This window comes from Balaenoptera physalus (assembly GCF_965194825.1).
Source record: "Balaenoptera physalus genome assembly, chromosome: 19".
NCBI classification, from domain to species: Eukaryota; Metazoa; Chordata; class Mammalia; order Artiodactyla; family Balaenopteridae; genus Balaenoptera; species Balaenoptera physalus.
Genome location: NC_138900.1, coordinates 5,442,546 through 5,459,947, shown reverse-complemented (window position 1 = coordinate 5,459,947; position 17,402 = coordinate 5,442,546). Strand labels below are relative to the sequence as shown.

Here is a 17,402-nt window from a genome sequence, read left to right as displayed (position 1 = left end):
TATGTACACACAGAAAATTGTATGTGAATGAGGTCATTTCATACATTTCATACAGAACAGGACTGCTTAACACCAGGAACGTGATGAGGTCCCTGGACCTACCTGAAAGGGGTCCCTTGAACTCCATGGAACTGTTTGCAGCCCGTGGTGTTTATCAGTCTTTCGGAGGAGAGAATTAATAGCGTTCAGCAGCTTCTCAGAGGACTCAGGAGCAGAGAACACTGTTGAGTACCCCACAGCTTCAACCAGAGCCACAGGCCTGCAGTCAAACGGCTGGAACCCGGGGTCCTTCCCCTGCCGAGTCAGGGTCTTGCGCTGATCATTCCCAATGAGGGACGCCCCCGTCACCCATGCTTCTGTTTGGGGAGCAGTCCCGTGTGACCTCTGGGACTGGCGTCCGTGAGGATCCTCGGGGCCAGGCAACACCGGGAACCCGCAGGCAAGTCAGGTCAGGATAGCTTCAGCTCACTCAGCACCTGCAGCATGTGTTCTCAGTGCCTCGTGTACAGTAACGCATCATGTCCTGCAGCGACCCTGTGAGACTCGTGCTGGTGTCCCTTCACAGATGAGGAAACCGAGGCACAAGCTGGGCAGAGGCAGAGCCAGGGTTTGAACCCAGGCCCCCAACTCGTCGCCACTACCACTCTTCTGTACTATTTTCAGAGGGCTCCTGGTTGCCCCGCAGGCTGATCCAAGCTGGAAAAAAGGGAAACCAGGGGCCCTTAGAACCCAGAAGAGGCGGCTAATCTGGGTTACATGGGATGGGGGAGCTGTCGAGGAGGAGCTCCTGGAGGAGGTGGAGTTTGACAAGTTATGGGAAATGGCTCTTTTGCAACCTGTTCATTCCATGAACATGAGCAAGGCCTGTGGGCTCCGGGAACCCAGAGGTGTGTCAGACCCGATCCCGGCCCTCGTTCTCTGCAGTGTGAGTGAGATGGAATTTCACAGAGATCCGTGTAGCTATAGTGTGAGGATTATTTCTGTATCAGCAGCTCTTAACCCTTTTGGAATCATGGGTCCCTTAGATGAAAACCCCAGGCCCGCTCCTCAAATGAGTATAGATGATTTTAGGAGGTTCACGCCTTTCCCCCTCCCCGGGTTTGAGAGCCCCACCCTCCGTCGCACAGAGGCCTCATGGCAATGGGTCTTCGTTATGCAGAAGCCTCATTTGGGGTTTCTTCAATGTGCACCTTCCTGGGCCCTGCCCCCACAGCTGATTCTTTAGGTCTGTGCTGGGAGAGGCCTCCTGGGTGATCCTGCCGTGGGTGGTCTGGGAACCACACTGTGAGAACCTCTCCCTGCAGTAACCCACTGGGGCAGAGGCCCTTGGGTGATGTAACTCCTGCTTAGCCTTGGTCCCCACCCCAGGCCTCTGTGATCGTGACAGGTTACCATAAGTTCCACTTACAGTCACTTGCTAAGTATTAATCAATTATTAATCAATATTTACTGAGTGACTCTAAGTGGAAGATTGAGTGCCTCCTGTGTGCCAGCCTGGGTAGTGGGAAAACAAGGAAATAAGAGGAAACCGGACCCTGCAGGACCCGTGACACCACGTCTGCAGCCACACTTCTGTGAGCCAGTCGTGCACCCGGAACCCTACGACAGCGTGTCCCTGTGACACAGGCCGCACACTGAGGGTCCCCAGGCAGGCATGGCATTACGGCTTCCTTTTGAATCATTGCCCCCTCCCTCCCTCCCTCCCTCTCATGGCTGTGTTGGGTCCCCGCCACTGCACGCAGGCCCTCTCCAGCTGCGGAGAGCGCGAGCCACTCTGCACCGTGGAGCGCGGGCCTCTCATTGCAGTGGCCTCTCCTGTTGCGGAGCACAGGCTCTAGGCGCGCGGGCTTCAACAGTTGTAGCACGCGGGCTCAGTAGTTATGGTTCGTGGGCTCTAGAGCGCCGGCTCAGTAGTTGTGGCACACAGGCTTAGTTGCTCCGCGGCATGTGGGATCTTCCCGGACCAGGGCTCAGACCCGTGTCCCCTGCATTGGCAGGCGGATTCTCAACCACTGCGCCACCAGGGAAGCCCCCATTGCCACCTTTTTAAAATGAATTCTTAAAAATTCTGTTTTTGATTTTTTTTATCATGGTAAATTATAAATAATATTTACCATTTTAACCAGTTTTAAGTACTCTTCCGTGGTGTTAAGTACATTCACATTGTGGTGCAGCCATCACTACCGTTCATCTCCAGAACTTTCTCATCTTCCCCAAAGAAACTCTGTACTCATTAACCAGTGACCCCCAAGCCCCTTACCCCAGCCCCCAGCAACCACCATTCCACTTTCTGTCTCTGTGGATCTGACTACAGACATACCTCAGAGATATTGTGGGTTTGGTCCCAGACTACCATAGTAAAGTGAATGCTGCAATAAAATGAGTCACACGAATTGTTTTGTTTCCTAGTACATATAAAAGTTATGGTTACACTTTAGTCTATTAAATGTGTAATAGCGTTCTGTCCAAAAAAGGTACATAGACCTTAGTTAATACTTTCTCGCTAAAGAATACTAACCGTCATCTGAGCCTGCAGCGAGTCGTAGTCTTTTTGCAATAGTAACGTGGAAGGTCACTGACCGCAGGTCACCATAACAAGTACATTAATAATGAAAAAGTTTGAAATATTGCGAGAATTACCAGAATGTGACACAGACTTGAAGTGAGCAAATGCTGTTGGAAAAATGACGTTGATAGACTTGGTAGACGCCACAGACCTTCAGTTTGTAAAACAGTGCAGCATCTGCAAAGTGCAGTAAAGTGAAGCGCAATAAAACGAGGTGTGCCTGTGCTCTGGACACCTCACATAAAGGAATCGTTCAGTATGGAGTCTTTTGCGACTGGCTAATTTCATTTAGCATAATGTCTTCAAGGTTCATCCATGTTGGAGCATGTGTTAAATGAGGTTTTTTTCACAGATAAGAACCTGCCCCTTTTGGCTGCTTTTGGGAAACCAGATTTGTTTTTACCAGCCATGTTTCCCCGTGGTGACAGCTGACAGAGCTGGAAAGCAGCTGTACTCCCTAGACTGTATGCTCTCCAGTTTGCCCCAGTCTGTGCCTCGGTTGTCCCCACCTGTCACCTTTGCCCATTGCTTCAATTCTGTTCCCTGCATGGGCCCTAGAAGCGTTTCCATTTATCATTTCTTTCTACTTTCTTTACCTGTCAGAGCGGGTTGGACTTCAGACCGCAGACCTCCACATCTTTGTTTGAACAGATTAGGGTAAATTGAGTCTCCCTTCATTAGGTCAGTAATTCCCGAGTTGCTGCCCTGTGCCGAGAGGTTTGCTGGGGTCGGGGGACGCGGTGGTGAGCCAGTCAGATGTCCGTGAAGGAACGGGATCCCTCCAGGCCTCACAGAACAGACCCGCGAGAGTCACGAGCCTCAGAGTTCCCCGTGTCAGAAACCACACCTTTGCTTCTCAGCCCTTTGGAGGTTCTGGAGCCAGCCGGCCCGGTTTAGATCCTGGCCTGTGGCTGTTGTGCTCGGGCAAGTTTCGTAGCCTGTCTGTGCCTCAGTTTCCTCTTCATAGGACCTGCTTCCTAGGATTCAGTGAGTGAGAACCAGTGCCCCCCCTAGAGTCGTGGCCCTGCTCAGAACACGTAGTAAATAGATGTTCCAGTCAACGTCAGTGACGATTCCTGCACTCTGAGAAGCTGGTGACAGTTGTGGCCCTCTCCTTAGAGAGGGACGTGTATAGCGTTGAGGTGTGTGGACCCCACCGAAGCGCCTTCAGGGACCTGTGCATGAGGTTCTCCAGGGAAGGCAGGCTGGGCGCAGGCTGGCTTGGGGGTCAGGGAAGGCCTGTTGGAGGCGCTGAGCAGCGTGGGTGGGGCGGGGGGAGGGCGCTGGCCGGTGACCTCGTGCTCTGCCCCCCAGCCACCCCTGGAGTCGCTGGCCACGGTGGAGGAGACGGTGGTGCGGGACAAGGCGGTGGAGTCCCTGCGGGCCATCTCGCACGAGCACTCGCCCTCCGACCTGGAGGCCCACTTCGTGCCGCTCGTGAAGCGGCTGGCGGGCGGCGACTGGTTCACCTCCCGCACGTCGGCCTGCGGCCTCTTCTCCGTCTGCTACCCCCGCGTGTCCAGTGCCGTCAAGGCAGAGCTTCGACAGTGAGTTCCCTGGCAAGACCCAGCCTCCTCTGCTTGGTCCCCTCCTCTCGAGCCTCGGCCCCCTCTAGGCCCATCCAGGGCCCAGAGGCCCCTGAGCTCTTCCAGCCGCCACTCCCCTCTGCCCACCCCTCAGAGACGTGGTGTCTGGACACAGCCGGGTGTGACCCCAGGCGCTGCCTCTTGGTCATTGAGGAAGTGGAGATAATGATGGTTCTTCCTCCCACTGGTTATTGTGAGGATTTAAAAGAATTGCTACATATAAAATGCTTGGAACAGAGTCTGATACACAGAAGCACTCAACAGTGATGTGTGATGCTATCTTAGGCCTGTTTCCGGTTGGCAGATAGAAGGCCTCCTCCTCCACTACCCTTCTCCCCTTTGGCTTGATACCCCAGGGAATTGCTTGCATGTAAGACTTGGCTTCCAGAAGAATCAGTGAAAATATTTTTAATTGGATTAAAATTTTCCATTAACGTGTGTTTCCCCTCCCTCTGGACTTTTGTCCATCCACCATCTTCATGAACCATTGAGCAGCAAGCCCAGGCCCTGAACCATCACTCCTGCCAGAATACTGGTTTACAGCTGCCTGCAGGCACTTAGAGGGCTGCATGTGCCCCCGTGCATCTCTAACTGGGGCAGTCACTGCTGGAAGGGAAAATCTTTGAGTAGCCTCAGCCCAGCACCTTAGCCAAGCAATTTTATGTGGTCATAGTAACATAATCAGCACCTACCATTCACTGTAGACTTACGTGCAGAGCAGAAAGTCTGCTGATTGTTTCCTGCACCTTGTCTCCTCTAAACCTCACAGCGACCCAGTAGGGTGGGGACTGTCATCAGCTCCATCGTGTAGCGCTGGGAAGATTCAGAGGCCGTCGCTCGCCCAGGGTCACCCAGGCACAGCCAGGAACTGCGTGACTGCAGAGTCCGTGCTCGCCCTCCGTGGTGTTGCCTGCTGCCTTGGCATCCCAGGGGTCCCTCCTCCTGAGCCCCATCCCAACCCCCAGGTACTTCCGGAACCTGTGCTCAGATGACACCCCCATGGTGCGGCGGGCCGCAGCCTCCAAGCTGGGGGAGTTCGCCAAGGTGCTGGAGCTGGACAACGTCAAGAGCGAGATCATCCCCATGTTCTCCAACCTGGCCTCTGACGAGCAGGTGGGGTCTGCGCCGCAGCCCTCTCCTCTGTCTCCCTCCCGTGGACCCTGAGTCTGAGAGGGAGCCCCAGGGCTGATGGGGCCTCTGCTGCCCTCCCCTTGTTCCCGTCCTCTCCTCAGGACTCGGTGCGGCTGCTAGCGGTGGAGGCGTGTGTGAACATCGCCCAGCTCCTGCCCCAGGAGGATCTGGAGGCCCTGGTGATGCCCACCCTGCGCCAGGCTGCCGAGGACAAGTCCTGGCGCGTCCGGTACATGGTGGCCGACAAGTTCACAGAGGTACGGGAGGGGCCTGTTGGCAGCGTCTCACAGATGGAGGCACTGAGGCCTCAGGCAAAGGGGCGGGCCCACATACAGGAGCTGGGGTTTAGTGAAGCCCAGGGGAATCGTCGGGTGTTTAAGCAGTAAGGTCTCGGTAATCATCCATTTGGATCTCACTTCACTTGCCAACCCTGATTGAAGGGTTCTGAGGCCAGCTTAAGGTTCTGTGGGAGAGAACCACAGGAGTAGAGAAAGGGTAGCATGTATGTGTTCCTGACCTAATCGAACTTTATCTCCTTTTACAAAAGGGAAGACATAGTCTGTTTGCTGGGGCTGCTGTGGCAGAGTACCACAGGCTGGGTGGTACTTTATTTCCCCACCGGTTCTGGAGGCTAGAAGTCCAAAATCAAAGTGTCAGCAGGGGTGGTTTTTCTGAGACTTCGTTCCTTGGTTGTAGATGGGTGTCTTTAATTGTGTGTGTGTGTTCTCATCTCCTCCTCTTACAAGGACTTCAGTCATTTTGGATTAGGGCTCACCCTAATGACCTTATTTCACCTTATGACCTCTTTCAAGACCCTGTCTTCAAGGACAGTCACATTCTGAGGTTCCAGGGAGGTGTGGGGTGTGTTAGGACTTCAGTGTATGAATTTCAGGGGAGATACAGTCCAGCCCCATAACACAGCCCAGAGGTTAGACTGGTCAGAGTGACACCATCAGGCGGGCAGAACAGGGACAAGATGCCACGTGTCCCAGGACAGTGCTCTTTCCACAGAAGTCTCAGTTTGCTTATCCCACAAACAGGTTTATTGAGCACCAGCTCTTTGCTGGGCATTGGGGGTACGGTGAGTTCAGTACATCCCTGGCCTTCAGGGAACAGACAGCCTGAAGGGGGAGACCAGCTGAGACAGGGGGAAATGTAATGTTAAAGTGTGACAGGTGCGGGCTGGCAGGTGTCCCCCGGCCTGGAAGCACTGAGGCAGGTTCTGGAAGATGAGTGGGTGAGGGCTGGGGTAGGGACAGTGTCTGGCATGGGCAGTGGACCCTGGGCGGTGAGGGCAAGTACGAGCAAGGACATTTGGGACTGGCTTTGGGGGGAGGGGACACTGGAGAGATGGGCACCAGGCCCCCGGGGTCCTCACCTCTCCCCTTAGTCAGGAACTGCCCTGTCTCCCCCCAAGGCCTCCAGAAGCGGCGCTCCAGCAGGACCCGTGCGCCTCTTCTTGCCTGGTGTCATGAGATGCGGAGGGCCTAGCATGCCTGCTTCCCTCTTGACCTTTAGTATTTCATCTTAATTACAAAAGTCACACGGGCTCTGGTAACCAATCTTAGAGAACACAGAAATATTTAAATCAAAAAGTGAGAGCCAACGCACATCATTAGACTGTTTTTGGATCACGTAACAGAAAGCCCAACCCTGAATAGCCTGAACAGGAAGGAGATCCGTGGTTATTTCTAATGCAGACAACAATGCTGTGCAGTAGGTACCCTCGTGGTTTGAGGAGACAGAGGCTCAGAGACGTACAGGCACTCCCCCAGGGTCACACAGGGGGTAAGTGAGAGCAAGAATTCGAGCCAGGCACTTGGACTCCAGAGCCGTGCTCGGGACCACTGCACTACCCAGCCCAACTCGGCACCATACGACAAGGAAACCAAGGCTCAGAGAGGCTCCGAGACTTGGCCAAGCTCACCCCCATGGCCCTGGCATTACATCTCAGTAGTGATTCCAAGGGCTGTTTTTGCCCCATCCCTGGTGCCTTTATCTTTGATTTTGTTCTCATTCACTTAGAATACCTGCCAAGCCCTTTCACCCCCCTGACCTTCCCTTTCTGCAGCTCCAGAAAGCAGTGGGGCCTGAGATCACCAAGACGGACCTGGTCCCTGCCTTCCAGAACCTGATGAAAGACTGTGAGGCCGAGGTGAGGGCCGCAGCCTCCCACAAGGTCAAAGGTTGGTGCTGGCGACCAGGACACAGTAAGCGGGTGGGTGTCTGGGAGGCTGAAGGCAGAGCTAGGACATCGGGTCTTACCTCCCACCACCTCCCTTTCCCTGCCCACAGAATTCTGTGAAAATCTCTCAGCTGACTGTCGGGAGAATGTGATCATGACCCAGATCTTGCCCTGCATCAAGGTAACAGGGAATTTGGTGGGAGGAATAGAGCAGATCTGAGCCTTCTGGAAAGAAGGGATGGAGATTGGGCATTAGGGGCAGCCAGGTGCAAACCGAGTTCCCGCCTTCCAGGACCAGGCGGTCTTGGGTTTGGAGCAATTAGGAGCCCTGAGTGCAGGCAAAGTCTGAGGCTCGGGGCTGAACGTGGAGGTGGGGAGTGCGTCCCCCTCGAAGCTCACTGGATCTCCTCATCCAGAGAGCTTTGGGATTGGGGTGAAAGCTGCTGGCAACAGGGGTCGTTGAACTCTAGGCAGGCCGGACATGTACGGACCTGCAATTCCCCGTGTACACTAAGCCTGCCCTGGATTGAGATGGCGAGAGCAGGCTGTGTCTCAGGGCTTCTTAGGAGTTGGAGTCTTCTTGGCCACTGACCCTGTGGCTCCCCCATTCCTTCTCCCTCCCAGGAGCTGGTGTCAGACGCCAACCAACACGTCAAGTCGGCCCTGGCCTCAGTCATCATGGGCCTCTCTCCCATCCTGGGCAAAGACAACACCATCGAGCACCTCCTGCCCCTCTTCCTGGCTCAGCTGAAGGATGAGGTAAGGGCACCGGGAAGGCTCTGTGCTCTGGCTGTGACAGGTGGGGCAGCTGCTTTCCCGGCTTCGCCAGGATCTTCCGCAAACACCCAGGTTGCCAAGAAGTTGAATGTTTGTGGGCATGATGGACTGCACGTTAGCTTATTTGTTTATTAGGCATTTGTTTTGCATGCCCTTATTCTGTACTAGTCCTTTTTTCCTGGGCACTAGGGATTCCAAGAAAAAAAAACAAAAGAACGAGACACTTTTGATCCTCAAGGACCTTCAGAGACTGGCAGTGGAGAGGGACAGATGGGCAGTCCCGTGATTCCCTGATCATACAGGTGCTGTGAGACATTCCTGGTGATCAGAGTTCAGGCTAAGGTGCTGTAATAGAGACGCCAAAATACAGCGGCTTAAATAAGGTAGAGCATTCTCTCTCTCACAACAGTCCAGAGGTGGGGTGGACCTACACTGGGGGGTTGGCCCTGCTGACCTGGGCACTCTGGGTCTGAGGTGGCTGAAGGGAGAGGGCACCGACCAGCAGCAGGCCCAGTCCTCTCAGGAGTAAGACCCCAAAGAGGGTACCCGTCCTGTCTGTTCACACCCCATTGGCCAGAGCCAGTCACGCGACCGACCTCACCTAGCTGTTTATTTGGCTTGGAGCACAGAAGATGAGAGCGAGCACCGGGGCGATGGCTGGAGAGGCCGTGGGGTGACAGCCGGGGAAGGAGTGTGGACTTGGCTCTGAGGTGGGGGAGGTGGAGCAGATCTGGGTGTTAGGAAGGAACCCTGAGACTAGTGTCGAGGACAGATGCAAATGCTGCGGCCCGAAGAGCTGCAAGGAGCCCCGACTGGAGGCTGCTGCTGGAGTCTGGGCAAGGGGCTGCGGCTGCAGGGGTGCGGCTGGTTTCGAGAGGCAGGAGGGGCCGTGCCGGGGCCTGGGGGCTCGCAGGCTCCCCGGTGTTTGCCTTGGTGGTGACCGGGCAGATGGTGATACCACAGGCTGGTGTGGGACCTGTTAGTGTAACTTCTGTGTTCGCAGAGGCCTCACCCTGATGTACATGCACGTGCACACGAGTGTGTGCACACCACACACACACAGGGCACACGTATACAGTGCACTAGGAAGTTGGAGGGGACATTGTAACAGTTCCATTTCTTCACATGTGAGTCCCCTGCTGTGCACACCCCTCCCCCAGTTATGACAGTTGAGGCTTTTATAATCATAGGATATAATGTCCTTTTAAGAAAAAATAAGTAAGCTTAAAATTAAATCACTTATGTTATTTATGTAAACAGTGTTTCATGAACATTTGCAGCAGCTGTATCTAGTGGAAGATTCAAACGAATGTAACAGAAAAAGAGTGAAACTAACAAGTTGATGAGCCCTGGGACAGTTCCTTCCCTCTCCCTGTCTCCCTGAGTATCCTTGGCTTTAGGAAGAAACACATTAATCCAGTGAAGGGGAGGGAAGTTGTGTTGGCTCTGAGAGTCTTCTTCAGCTCTTAGACTAGGTAGTAGGAAATTGGCTGTCTTTCATTCCTGAAGGAGACTCTATTATTTTTGAAAAGCGGGACTTACGTGCTTTTCTCAAAGGATTTGTTGGAGAGGCCTTTTGGGAAATCTCACCTTGGAGCCAGCAGCTGAGGCTGTCTTGTCTTTTCAGCGGTTGCCATTACTCTTCTTCATTGCTCGCTGGGTCTTAGTCCCCATGGCCACCCTTAGCTCCAGGGATTTGCCTGAACAACCTTCGGAACTCAGAAAGGCTGTTATGCTCATGGTCACTGTTGATTACAGGGAAAGGGTACAGATTAATATCAGCAAAGGAAGACGGTGCATGAGACCAGGCGCCAGTTTCCAGTTATCTTCTCCCAGTGGAGTTACGCGTAGTGCGTTTAATTCTCCCAGCCCCAGCATGTGACAGCACGTGAGGAGACTGCCAACTAGGGAAGCCCGCCGAGCCGTGGTTTCCAGGGTTTTTGTTGGGGGTTGGTCACATAGGCATGGAATGGAGCCGTTCGCATGGCTGACCTTAGGTTACTCTGTCTCCAGCCCCTGTAGAGGTCAAGCTGATGCCCCATGGCCCAAGGTCCTCACCATAAATCACATTATTAGCGTACTCTCTCTGGCATGGCCCAAGGCCCCCAGGTAAACAGACCCTTTATCAGGTTGGATATTCCAGGTGCTTAGAGATCGTCTCCCAGGGGCTGGTCAAGGGCCAGTCCTTTGGAATGTGCCGAGTTTGAAGAGCCTAGACCTGTCCAGTTAAGCCTTTACTGCACACTTGCTTATTTGGTTCACTGGTTCATTTCAGTGCTTGCTTCCTTACCCCACAGCTCCCAGAGGGAGACGTAGAAAAAACTAACTGTGGTGTCTGCCATCCAGGAATATATGATGTTGGACAAGGAATTAATTGTGTTTATGTGCCTTTTCTTAAAAGTTGCTTCAAAGGTTTTTAGAAGCAGGTGGGGGCACAGATTTCCTTGCTATCCTAAGGTAGAGCGTTCTTATGAAGTCGCTCTTATAAGTCGAAATGGTGTAGAGCAAAGAAGCAGTTTTTTTCTCTCATAAAAGCAAAAATTCTCTTTGGGTGTCTTTTGGTTAGCAAAAGCAGGCACCAGTGTAGGTCTTTCATAAACTCAAAGTGGTGTAAAGCGAACTTTCAAAAAGTGGGGATACCTGCATATGTGCACATGTTGTAAGTCAGAGCTCATAATATTGGTAGTCACCTAGTGGTTCAAAAATATTTCTTTATTCCCTCGTTATTTTCTTTCAGCTGATGTGTTGAGCACCTAGTATGGTCCAGAAACTCTGCTGGGTACTGGAGACATAAGGATAAATGAGACGTGCTCCTTGCAGAGCGCAAAGACTAGCAGAAAGAGTAAAAGTAACAGAAATGATAAAAGTACTAAACTCCCACGTGCCAGGCCCTTTGTGGATCAGGCCGTTCAGTAGCCTCAACCACCCTTTGGGATTAGATGGCCGTTTCCGTGTCACAGATTGATACCCAGAACCGTTAAGTCCCTTGCCAAAGGGCTCCTAGCTAGCAAACGGCAGAGCTGGGATTATTATCTTGTCTGTTTTTCCCAGGGTACCATGTTTTTGCACTGTGGTTCCTGCAGATTCTTCAAAAGGACTAAACATTTTTTGTGCTGCTATGATGAGATTTGAAAAGCTGTTCCATTCATGTTGCTTGCTTTGTGTGTGCTTTTAATGTGTCCCCAGGGCCAGGAGCTGGGCTTGGGCAGTGGTAGTCTGCCCTGCAGAGATGTTTATTATACGAGGTTGGTGTGGTTGAGCTCTGCTCGCCCTGCCCTGGGCTCTGTGTGCACTGCCTTCTCTGAGAACCCTCCTCTCCTCTCCTCAGTGCCCGGAGGTGCGGCTGAACATCATCTCCAACCTGGACTGCGTGAACGAGGTGATCGGCATCCGGCAGCTGTCCCAGTCCCTGCTTCCCGCCATTGTGGAGCTGGCTGAGGACGCCAAGTGGCGAGTGCGGCTGGCCATCATTGAGTACATGCCTCTGCTGGCTGGACAGCTGGTGAGCGTGGAGGCCTGGTGCCAGGCACGCTGCCCTGGGAGGGGTGGACGGTGGACCCGGGGGCCGTGAGGACTGTCCGGGGAGTCGGAGGAAGGTACACAGGGGAAATAGGGCCTTGTAGATGGATAGAATTAAATGAGAGAGAGGAGAGAGAAAAGCCCCTCAGGTGAAGCTGAGCAGTGTCCCGGCTGCTTGGGGTGGCTGTGGTTTCCCTGAGGTTTGCTGGAAACTACCCAGTCTCCCGTGATCCTGTACTTCCTTGTCTTCTGCAGGGGGTGGAGTTCTTTGACGAGAAACTCAACTCCTTGTGCATGGCCTGGCTTGTCGATCATGGTGAGTACTTCTGGTATCTCTGGGAGGAGATTGGGGCTCCAGGAAGGATGCAGGGGTGGATTGTCTGGGGCAGGTGGGGGGAGTGGGGGAGGCTAGAGTCACTCGCTTGCTGTCAGATGCTCACGTGGACCAGCTCCCTTGCTTTTTGGAGTCCCAGAGAAGTGCAGGGGTAGGAGGCGGACGTAACAGGTCACCCAGGGGCTGCCTGCTATAGTCAAGAGTCCTAGGGCCACCAAGCAGACAGCCTGGGTTTGAATCCCACCTCCTGGCTGTCGAAGCTTAAGCAAGTCACTTGCCGTCTTTCAGCCCACGCTCATTCTGTGAAACATGGGACTTCTCATCCCAGTCTTTCAAGGCCGTTGTGAGAACTGCTCATTGTTTTCACTAAGAGTGGAAATAAAAGTTAACGTTTTTCTGTAACAGGCAGGCTCCATTCCGTGTACTAAGTACCAGATCATTTGCTTGGGCAAATCACCTCTCAGAGCCTCAGTCTGCCCGTCTGTATCTCGGAGCTCTTGAGGAGGTGCTGCGTGGAAAGAAAACCCTACATTTAGCACACAGCAAGCCCTTTCTTTCTCTTGGAGTTTCTTGGTTCGTACGTGGCCCGGTACCTAGGGCTGCTCGGTAGGCGGTAGTGCGTGTGACTGCGACTCCCCACCCGAGTCAGTCCTTCACCTCTGAATCACCGCCCCCCGCCCCTCTTCCTTCTGCAGTCTATGCCATCCGCGAGGCGGCCACCAGCAACCTGAAGAAGCTGGTGGAGAAGTTTGGGAAGGAGTGGGCCCACGCGACTATCATCCCCAAGGTCTTGGCCATGTCTGGGGACCCCAACTACCTGCACCGCATGACGACGCTCTTCTGCGTCAACGTGAGCGTGCCCGCCTGCCCCCGGCCCGTCCCGGAGGGGTGGCCAGTACCTAGGGGAGGGGGGGTGGCAGCGGGTCCTCAGGGGAGAAACCTGGCTTGGGGGTGGGGAGTGATGGCATCTGGGGTTGCAGGGGTGAGTCCTTGGGGGACTGCAGGCCAGAGGTTGGGGCTCCCCAGTCGGAGTCACAGGGCCTCTGGGGGTGGGGACCTGCGTTGTGGGAGGCCCAGGACTAGGGAGACGTGGCCTCGGAACAGTGATTGCCAAACCTTTCTGAGCACCCTCTCCCTCCCCACAAGATGTGTATGTATCTGTTTATGGTGCAGTGGTTCAATGTGCAGTTCATGGAATCAGCTCTGCTTTTTAATTCCAGCTCTGCCACATATTAGCTATATTTAATCACTTAAATAAACCATACACATAACTAGACATTAAAGGGTAGGATTTCAAAACTAACATAACTAAGTGTTCTGATAATTTCTTCCCATGCCTCACTTCGGAGACCACTGCACTAAGGAAGGGATCCCAGGGGTCAGGAATCAAGTCCCATCCCAAGAGGATGAAGGGGAGTCTGAGGGTGGGGAGACGGGATGGGACAGTGTGGGCTGGGAGTTTGCAGGGCAGGGAGACGGTGGTGTTAGGAGGGTGTTAGGGGAAATGGGAGCTTCCAGAGCATAAACTACCCTCAGCGTGGGCGAATCTGGGCTCAGGGCTCCCCCTGTTGCTCAGCTTTGCCCTCTGGCCTGACGCCCACCAGGGTGGCCTGGTCAGAAAGGGAGAGAGATGGGAGTTAGCCGTGAACTTTGGGTGGTCACCCTCTGCTGCCCACTGGCCTCCAGGTGCTGTCCGAGGTCTGTGGGCAGGACATCACCACCAAGCACATGCTGCCCACGGTGCTGCGTATGGCTGGGGACCCTGTCGCCAATGTCCGCTTCAACGTGGCCAAGTCCCTACAGAAGATAGGGCCCATCCTGGACAACAGGTGAGGCCTGGGCCCTCCCTCACACACCAGCAGCGCTGGTTGGGGCACCTTAATCTTTGACTTCTGAAGGTAGAGCTTAGGGTTTGAGGCCCAGCACTGCTGTTTGCTTGCTCTGTGACCTCGAGGTCTTAGTTTCTTCAAATGTAGAGTGAGAATTCACATGCCCTGCCTCACATAGTGGGAGGGGGTGAGGAGGTGGCAGTTCTATATAATAGCAACAAATCATTAGAAAATAAAATTAACAAATGTGTGTGTGTGTGTGTAATTTACAATTGCACCAAAACCATCAAGTACCAAGTAATAAATTTAATGGAAGATGTGTAATACCTCTAGTGAAAACTATGAAATGTTGCTTTGAGAAATTAAAGAAGACGTACATAATATTCGTGGATGGGATGGTTCCCCAGACTCGTAAGTTTAGTATCATCTCAGTTGATCTCAGCAGGTTCTTTGTTGAAAAATTGACAAGTAGATTCTGGAATTAACGTGAAAATGCAAAGATCTGGAATAAGCAAGGTGATCCTAAAGAATAACAGAGTTGGAAGACGTATCCTACCAGACACCAAGACTTAAACTATGATGCCACAGTAATTAAAAAGTGAGGTGTTGGCACGATAATATTCAAATAGCTCAATGGCACAGAATTGAGGGCACAGAAACAGACCCTCGTGTATACCACAGCCGCTGCTACTGCAGTTCAGTGGGGGAAATGGATCGCTGTGTCAGAATGGCTAAACTAAAAAAGCTCAGTGGCGCAAGTGTTGGTGAAGAACTCTCTGGTGTTGGTAGACGGCTGGAACTCTCATCCTGCCAGTGGGGCTGTAAATAATAAATGGGCCTAATCATTGAAAATTGGTGGAGCTGAGTGAAGCTAATGAGATGTACACCCCATGAGCTGGCGTGTCCTCTCCCGGGCGTGTCCTCTCCCGGGTGTATCCTCTCCCGGGTGTGTCCTCTCCCGGGTGTGTCCTCTCCCGGGTGTATATCCAAGAGAAAGGAGTGCTTGTTTCTAACAAAAGAATGTTCATGGTAGCTTTATTCATATTAGCCATGAAGTGGAAACAGCGCAAGTGCCCATCGACAGTATAGTGGATAAGTTGTGGTTTATTCATATGGTAGGAGACTGTATTTAGCAATAAAAAGACTCTTTCCTGCTGTATGCAGCAACCTAGGTGACTCTCAGAGACTCACCAGTGTGAGAAGCCAGGCCCAAGAAAACCTATCCTGGGATTCCATTCATATCAACTTCAAAAATGGAGAAAGGGGCATGTAGGTGATGGAAATGAGAATAGTGGTTATATTGGGGGGGAGGGGGAGCTCTGTGAACTGGAGGGGACATGTGACACCTGCACCTCTGACTTCTGTCTCTGTCCACGACACAGCTTCGTACCTTTAGTTTCTCTCTGAAGTCCACCTTCGTTTCCCCAAACAACTGAGTGTCGGTGCAGATGCATTTCCCTGGGCCCCTTACCTCCCTGGGCTCCTGTAGGGCCAAGTCCCTCCCTTGTGGCACTTGCCTCTCCTGTTACTCATCATCAGTTTGGTCTGTGTCTTCCTCCCAGCCCAAGCTCCACGTGGGTGAGAATCAAGAGGGTTGGATTTTCCACTGTGTTCACACCTATCATGCAGTAGACCTCAATAAATATGTTCAATGAATGGAAGGTATCCGATTGCCAAGGCTCAGAGACTTGTGGGTTCTGGATTCCACTTTTCCACATTGTCTGACCTCCCTGTACCTGTTCTGGGCCCCGGAGGCCTCTGTCCTGGTTTGTCAGACTTCCAACCTTCGAAGTAATTGTTTCTCTGGCCCCTGAGACTCTTAACTCACTTGTGTGTGTGTCTGTGTGCACACCTTGTGCCCCCGGCCCCACCTGGCTGACCCCGTGCCCTCCTCTGCTCCTCCCAGCACACTGCAGAGCGAAGTCAAGCCCATCCTAGAGAAGCTGACCCAGGACCAGGACGTGGACGTCAAGTACTTTGCCCAAGAGGCTCTGACTGGTAAGGCATTGAGAACTCCGGGACCCCAGCGGCAGGGTGGTCTGCAAGGACGGCGCTAGGCCTGGGGGCAGCCGCTCCAGGCGGGGAGACGCAGGAGCAGCTGTGGGCAGAGGGCTGCCTGCTGTTCTGACTGCCAACTGTTCCTGTTCCCCCAGTTCTGTCTCTCGCCTGATGCTGGAAGAGGAGCCAACGCCGGCCTCTGGTGTCCACCCTCCCCCCCCCAGTCCCTCCCTCAGGGAGACATTGGGGGGCCTTTGGCTGTCACTCCCTGTGCATGGTCTGACCCCAGGCCCCTCCCCCAGCACGGGTCCTCCCCTCCCCAGCCTGGGAATCCGACTTCTCACCGTCCACCTCCCGAGGGGCTGAGCGGAGCGCAAGGTGGGACAGGGCAGAGACCTTGGGAGGAAGGGGCCACTCCCGCCCACGCTGGGGGAGAGATGTGAGCATCCCAGGTCGCTGGCTCCTGTTGCTGTAATGGGGACCCCCTCCGCCATCTACTTCTCCACCTCCCTTCCTTCCCCTTGGTGGTTTTTTTTGTGTCAACTGTGTCGTTTTTATTCCTTTTTTTCCCCTTTTCACAGAGAAATAAAGGTCTAGAAATAGCTGGTCCTCTGGTCTTAGTCACTAGCATGGAGAAGAGGGCACCACCTCAGCGCCACTGTCTTGCCCTTCTCTCTGGGGAGGACCTGATTACTGGGCTTGCACAGCCCTGTGTCCTGAGAGTGAGGAGGATTCTCTGGGAAGCCGACGGGAGTGCAGCTGGCCCACGGGGTAGAGGGTCCACGAGGTGTCTCTGGCCAGCACAGTGCTGCGGTGCAGTGCAGTTTCACGGACGTTGGCTGAGTATGTGGTGGTTAACAGCAGGTGCCTTGGAGCCAGACTGCTTGCCTCCAGGTCCCGGTTCCTCCACTTGACGGCCGTGTGGCCTCCAGACCCGGTTCCTCCACTTGACGGCCGTGTGGCCTCCAGATCCGGTTCCTCCACTTGACGGCCGTGTGGCCTCCAGACCCGGTTCCTCCACTTGACGGCCGTGTGGCCTCCAGATCCGGTTCCTCCACTTGACGGCCGTGTGGCCTCCAGATCCGGTTCCTCCACTTGATGGCCGTGTGGCCTCCAAGTCCCGGTTCCTCCACTTGACGGCCGTGTGGCCTCCAGATCCGGTTCCTCCACTTGACGGCCGTGTGGCCTCCAGATCCGGTTCCTCCACTTGATGGCCGTGTGGCCTCCAGATCCAGTTCCTTCACTTGATGGCCATGTGGCTTCCAGATCCGGTTCCTCCACTTGACGGCCGTGTGGCCTCCAGATCCGGTTCCTCCACTTGACGGCCATGTGGCCTCCAGATCCGGTTCCTCCACTTGACGGCCGTGTGGCCTCCAGATCCGGTTCCTTCACTTGATGGCCGTGTGGCCTCCAGATCTGGTTCCTTCACTTGATGGCCTTGTGGCCTTGAGTAGGTGGCCCAGTCTTTCTGAACTAA

At 53.8% G+C, this 17,402-nt stretch overlaps 1 protein-coding gene and 1 pseudogene across 2 annotated transcripts in view; both read left to right on the top strand.

The window, feature by feature from the left end:
* Positions 1-16,527, top strand: part of PPP2R1A (protein phosphatase 2 scaffold subunit Aalpha) — a 33,374-nt gene extending 16,847 nt beyond the window's left edge. Inside the window, exons 4-15 of the mRNA XM_082436506.1 lie at positions 3,881-4,113; positions 5,118-5,265; positions 5,385-5,540; positions 7,355-7,469; positions 7,579-7,649; positions 8,093-8,227; positions 11,574-11,747; positions 12,020-12,080; positions 12,794-12,948; positions 13,785-13,927; positions 15,834-15,925; positions 16,081-16,527. Of these exons, the coding sequence (XP_082292632.1) occupies positions 3,881-4,113; positions 5,118-5,265; positions 5,385-5,540; positions 7,355-7,469; positions 7,579-7,649; positions 8,093-8,227; positions 11,574-11,747; positions 12,020-12,080; positions 12,794-12,948; positions 13,785-13,927; positions 15,834-15,925; positions 16,081-16,097 (1,500 nt within the window). The 3' untranslated portion in view covers positions 16,098-16,527. The remainder of the gene's footprint in view (positions 1-3,880; positions 4,114-5,117; positions 5,266-5,384; positions 5,541-7,354; positions 7,470-7,578; positions 7,650-8,092; positions 8,228-11,573; positions 11,748-12,019; positions 12,081-12,793; positions 12,949-13,784; positions 13,928-15,833; positions 15,926-16,080) is intronic.
* The window catches only part of LOC309648279 (vomeronasal type-1 receptor 4-like), a 103,356-nt pseudogene that overhangs the window by 43,900 nt on the left and 42,054 nt on the right, over positions 1-17,402 (top strand). The gene's annotated exons all lie outside the window — the stretch shown is intronic.